We start from the raw sequence: 6,404 nt of genomic DNA on the forward strand, positions 1-6,404 counted from the left end.
ACGAGCAGCAATGACAATTTGAACAATGGGAGTCCCTGGTGGGACCCTGGCACCTGCAAATGTAACCCCCGCAATCTAACATGATGCCGCTCCACAACAAAATCCTGGAATTTATCAAACCAAATAATTACAAACATAAGTATGTCAAACTCACAATCTAAGCGTAGAACAATATTCATTTATTTAAAATCATGCATACAGACGCTCAAGGGGCTACATTTCTCACAAAAATAAATAGATTTACTCAATAGTCAATCATTTTTCTCTCCATTGCTTTGTACAACCAAGATAACATTTAAAGTCTATAACAGTACTCATTAAATGACTGTTATATGTAAACAACACGACAGTAAAAGTACATGTAAAATCTTTTATTTCCAAGGATTATTAGGGTATATTGCCTGCCTGGAGCTAAAATCACTCACAAAGTTGGTGCAGAGACTTACTGCTTTGCATTTAAGTATTAATTCAAACACACACACACACTGCAGTGAGAGAGCAATTTGGGTCAACGAGAAAACTTTGAAGCTGTGGAGTTTTTCTCATGGTTGGAGCTTCAAAGATAAATGGCGACATCTAGTGGCACAGGTACGAACACACACCCTCATATCACAGTTGAGTGGTACAGCACTTGTAAACATGTTTTGCTCTTTTTATGCATTTTATCATTAGGGATTTTTTTGCAGTACAACAGTTCTGTATTTTATGATTCATTCAGTTTATACTGTATATTATAGTCCATTATAAGAGTAATAATGGCAAAGGCAAGAGAGGAAAATACATTTTATGACAATGATAGCTTCATGTATGTATTTTCCATTGACTTGTACTTAATGGCAACGTCACAGTGACAGCAACTTGATCCTTTATGCAAGTACAGTTATAATATACAATCAACGATGACTTTGTCTAAAAAGTTTACAGCTACAGTTAAAAGTTTGCGACATCAAAAACGTTCATTCATTCATTTTCTAGACATTTATTGTGTGTAAAAGCATCAGTATGAAAAACATTATTTTGAATGGAAATACTTGATTTACTAACAGTCACACACACACGCACGCACAATATAGAGCATTATGTTAGAACAGAGATGATGTGTTCTAATACTTCGTAGTTTTTAGCTATCAACTGGAATATCTGATGGTCACTGGCCAGCTCGAAGGACAGATAAAGGAGGAGAAGTTGTACGACGCTGCTTTGGGCATAGAATCCTAGCAAAGGCCCTGCGGAAGCTGCTGTGACACAGTGGGTAGAGGAAGGGGTTAATAGCAGAGTTGAGCCACAGGAGCCAGAAGGTGACCTCATACCAGTGATGCGGGATGCATTGCCCTCTGCAGGCAGCGCGGATGATCATCAGTAGGGTGTACGGTGCCCAGCAGATGGCAAACACACATACAATGATGGCCAGGGATTTTGCAATTTTCTTATCTCTGGACAGACGGTTAGGCTGGGCCACCCTGCTGCTCGATAGATCCATTTTGCCCAAATTGGGAGAGGAAGCCGGGGAGTGTACGGAGCCTCGCATACCCAGCTTCCCCCCCAACCCCCAAGTGTGGGACAAGGGAATACCTTCCCCCTGAGTGGACATGGGTTCAGCCAGCTGAAGGTTGAGCTGAGCCTCCCGACAGCGGAGCCTCCTCTGGCGTATGTTAAGATAAATGCTGAGGTTGAAGAAAGCCACCGAGATGAAAGGAGAGAAAAACTCCAGCATGGAGGCGCACAGCAGGAAGTACCAGGAATGATAGAACTCTGCGAAGCACTCATCCTCTGGCACCCGGCTTTGGCCCGCCACTAGCTCCCAGAAGATGATGGCGGGGCCGTAGAGGACAAAGGCTAGGGCCCACACAGCAATCATCTTGATAATGGCTAGATGAGACATGCCCTGTCTGGCCCGATAACTCACCTGCAGTAAACAAGCGTAAAGCTCAGTTTACAAGTACAAATTCATTAACAAGCAAGTGGAGCTATAACACCGTATTTAACTCTGTAATTGTGATCTGTACTGTAGATGTTTCTTGTTAATACATTTTTACATTGTTTGAAAGACGTTTAAATAATGCCCGTTTAGTAAGGAACATGCATTTTTGGGATGATCAGCACAGCACAGTATGTGTGTTGCACCATCTAAAATCTGCTGTTACTACTGACTCTTGTTTTGAGCTTCCGGAACTCTATGTAAGATGACAACACTTGTACAACATTTGCCGCCCCAAAGCAGTGTTTATTAGAGACTATACCAACACAAATGAATGGAGTGGCCTGCCATGTTGGCCACCACGTTGGCTGACTTTGTTCTTTTATATGCTACTTTTCTCCTCCTTGTTATTGATAAGACTTCAATGATCCAATCCACCAATATTGACAATAATGTCTGTAGCAACAACAGAATAAGTACTAAATAATTCTGCTTAAAGATGAATAAGAATTGTCTAACATAAATCAAACTCTTCCCTTGTAGCAACCAGTTAGCTATGTCCTAACCTCTCAACCCCACCCTCTGCATCTAATTTGACTTCCTTTTTTTCGTTTCTTTCAAAGACACACTTTTGTCATGTCACTGCTGACAACATTTTGTCTGTCAGTGTTCAGAGAGAAAGGCTTTTAAGACAAATGCTGTTAGGCCTGCCAGTGGTCCGCTCCTGCCACGATTGATCTCTATGTTAGCAGGATCATTGAGGAAGACTTCAATGATCAAAGCTGGCTAATTAAAGAAGAGCATCTCGCACTCTGTCGCTCTCTTTTTGTGGGTATTTGTTTTCATCGCTCTGATGTAAAGTGTTTTCTTGTGAAAGGACAGAGAACGCTGCCTTTGTCTACCACGCCGAACCCCGTCCCACTTTTAAGTTAGCAACACGTGTGCAGGATGAGCACTTCAGTGGGGATGTGGAGAGTTTTAGAAAGAACATTTTAGCACAGTATTGTTTTTTCTGTTTTTCCAGAGACAGGAAATCATTCGGGTGTGGCACAGGGCTGACCTAGGTCAGCCATGATTAACCTGTGCAGATGGGGACGTTTGGGAGAAGCCGAGTGTACTGCCACCCCAACCAGTGACCTGGAACACTCACTAGTCAGGAAAGAAGCCACAGATGCTTACAAGGCCATCTCTTGAATACAGTCAGACCTTACAAGTTGATCACAATCCTTTACAATTGGTATTTGGACAATATCTGTCCCAGAGTCAAACTGTACACACCTTGAATTATTATAATAAAGTAACATATGGTACTTAACCATCATACATTTGTAAAAAATAAGCTAACCTTGGTATAATTAAACTATTTAAACACTTCATGAGGTGGAGCATTTTAGGAAGTATAGGAGACTTGCATGAAGGCAGATGACTATGCATTGTGCATTTTTGCGTTAACTGTCATTCAAGTATAAAAAGATAATTTGGCAGTTTAATAGTGGATGCTCGTCAACTTTATACATCCATGTGAACGTTCTCTTTCATCCAGATCACTGTATTCTCAGGGAGTTGATTCGATTGTAACTGGACAGTTCATGTTGTGTTAGACGTTTCTCCTCTTATCCGAGCAGCCTTCATCAGTTCATGCTCATGATAGGACAGATCTCCTCTGAGAGGACGGTGTAGGACCCAAGTACTGTATGTATCCTCCAAGGTAGAGATACGCCCCAACCGAGAATGGTTTCACCGTTTTGGGGATGCAGAACAACAATTGTTAAGACACAGTGGAATGAGACCTGTGGCAGCCAACGACAGTCGTTCCCCTCCTTAATATTGCGTTAGGTTGTAACAATGGTCATGGAGGCACCGGAAAGGCAAAAATGGCTGTGTTGTGTTTGATACGTATTTGTTAGCGGCTAAATGAGTGAATTGCTTAGGAAGGGATGAAAGTACAGCTCTGTATGTGGGAAATTGGTGGTGTCGCAGACCTAAAGATCCTCTCAGTCCCATAAGACTAGAGCTGTCCTTTCTAGTTGTGTGCGTGAACTGATGAAGTCTGCTAGAATAAGATGTCAAAATGTCTTCTAAGACAGCAGTCTAGTTGCGATTGATTCAACGCACTGAGAAGAGTTTATACATCATGTTTTTTAGCTTCCTTAAAGGGATAGTTAGGATTTTTTGACATGAAGTTGTATGACATCTCCATCAGCAATGTAGTGCATCAACAGTAACTTACCCCCCACTTCGTCCCGTTTGCCGAGTTCTGGTCAGATTTCGGTGATGAGGAATGTACGTACTGTAGTTCCGGTTAGTTGGCGGGGCCACTTACGTAAAGACTTTGGCTTCTCAAAAAAATATGCGTTCAAAAGACTAATTCATCACAAAAATGTCTCCTCAAAAAAATCAGACCTCACAATCGCTCAGCGTTACTTTCTCTCCCGTCGTATCACTGCACGCTGTCGCCTGGAGACTTCCGCGCATGTAAACACTGTTTACTCTGTTTATGACCATGGCAGAGAGAGGATTACAGCGTGTGCCTGGAAGGTGAGACTCTTCACATAAGACAAAAACACTTTTGCTGCTACAGTACTGCCATGACAAATGTTTCCTTATGTTCTACCGTTATTGTCACACTTTTCCTCTTTTCTGTCACTGTTACTGTGATAGTGTCACAAAGATATATTTCGGTTGATTTTCAAACTGTAAAACATTAGCATACAGCTTTCAATGTTTGAGGTATTACTATATTTTTACTTTGTCATGCAAATTAAATGCAAACAATTCTGAATCTGTTGTTTTTTTTAAATTGTTTTATATGACATACTTGCATGTTCTCCCAAAGGCCTCCTGCGACTATACCAAAGGGCCGCTAAATAGATAGGGGGCAGGTGAGCACTCACCGCTCTGGTGACTGACAGGAAGCGGTCATAGCTGATGAGGACGATGCTGAAGACGGATGCGGAGCAAAGCAGGTAGTCCATGACCAGCCACAGCTTACACAGTCCTCTGCCCAGTGTCCACCTTCCAGTCAGGATGTAGGGGATGTAGACCGGGATACAGAACGCTCCTAAATGCAGCAGTGCAACAGGTGATTCACATTTGTGCAAAAGTAACACAATCCTCCAGTTGAAAAAAATGATGCTTCAGTAACCACTTCTAGAAACTGATGAGATCCAGTAAAATTTGTGCCTTTGGAAAGTACATTTTAAAAATGATATTGTATTGAAAGATATTAATCAAATTAGTCTATTAGTCTAACATGGATGTTTTTGGGATGTGGATGGAGTACCTGGAGGAAATTAATAATCATGTAATGAGTATATACTGTACTGTTTTTATTAACCATACATCCAGCAGCTAGTTTAAAGTAGATATACAGTTACAGGATGACTCAGTCACAATTTTGAGTTTGCTTTGTTGCATTCATTTTGTAATTTGCACTATTTGATGGCCCCATAAAGACATTTACTTACCCACAAGAAAGTCAGATATTGCCAAATTCAGGAAGTAGTAATTACATTGTCTCCGCAGACTCTTGTCCATTTTAAAGGCAAACATGACAAGTGCGTTCCCCAAAACTGTCACCACCACCAAAGTCACCATCATCACCATTAAAATGGCAAAAACCGGTCTGGAGAACACAAAGCTGCTTTGTATTCTGGCTGGGCCATCGTCAAAGTGATGCCCGCTGGAGTTAGCCTCAGTGTGCTCCTCCATGTGGTCCACGCTGGAGTGATGCTTCTTGTTCCGTCGTCACAACTGATGACACTTGTGAGGCGGCAACAGGTGCCTCCGGGAATGGACGCTGTTTCCACACATTCCTAAAAGAACGTCTAAGTCCTTCCCAAATGAGGCACACTCATGAAGCAAAATAGATTTTACCTTGGTTTTATGTCCACATGTGCCCATCGAGTACAGCAAGCCTGAGCGGCAACATCAGCCAATGTGGGCTGTCAGGAAACAGTCAGGCTCCCACCTCATACCCCAAGGCATTTCAATAAGGGACCATCAACAAATTACGTCCAACCAAAAATAGTTCTGCTTCAAATAGCTTTGTATTGTCTTTTCGATACAATCATCGTTTTAAAGATATTTAAATATTATTATGTTGTGTGTTTTATAAGTGTGCAGTGAATTAAGATAAAGCAAGTTTCACACACATACTTGGACAGACATTATGAGGGACTCCCTGGTGAAAGTTCCCTGTAAATTACACCTTTTATTTGTTTGTATTTATATTTTAAAAAAATCAAAGCCTTTTCTGTTCAATAGGAATCACACATTCTTATAATTTTCAATCTTTATTTAATCGTGTTGATTTATTTATTATAAATTACATTGCCTTGCTATTCAGAATAATAGAGTATAAGTTCAACAGCACAGAGGCTGAGTGGTTAGCATGTTGGCCACACAGTCAGGAGATCGGGAAGACCTTGGTTTGAACTTCCGTTTGGGCATCTCTGTGTGGAGTTTGCACGTTCTCCCCGTGCGT

The 6,404-nt window shown here is 41.5% G+C and overlaps 1 protein-coding gene across 2 annotated transcripts; it reads right to left on the reverse strand.

The window, feature by feature from the left end:
- Positions 1–229: 229 nt before the first annotated feature.
- LOC129176547 (histamine H3 receptor) lies at positions 230–5,760 on the reverse strand. 2 transcript variants are annotated; one of them, XM_054766671.1, is made up of 4 exons: positions 5,386–5,760; positions 4,813–4,979; positions 1,311–1,906; positions 230–1,235 (listed from the first exon to the last, which is right to left on the reverse strand). In XM_054766671.1, the coding sequence occupies exons 1-4, from the start codon at positions 5,627–5,629 to the stop codon at positions 1,148–1,150; spliced, it is 1,095 nt and encodes a 364-aa protein (XP_054622646.1). In that variant the 5' UTR covers positions 5,630–5,760; the 3' UTR covers positions 230–1,147. The 2 variants fall into 2 exon arrangements, with proteins under 2 accessions (XP_054622646.1, XP_054622645.1); XM_054766670.1 differs by having other exon boundaries at positions 230–1,906.
- Positions 5,761–6,404: the final 644 nt, after the last annotated feature.

The sequence above is a fragment of the Dunckerocampus dactyliophorus genome, chromosome 2, assembly GCF_027744805.1.
Source record: "Dunckerocampus dactyliophorus isolate RoL2022-P2 chromosome 2, RoL_Ddac_1.1, whole genome shotgun sequence".
NCBI lineage: Eukaryota > Metazoa > Chordata > Actinopteri > Syngnathiformes > Syngnathidae > Dunckerocampus > Dunckerocampus dactyliophorus.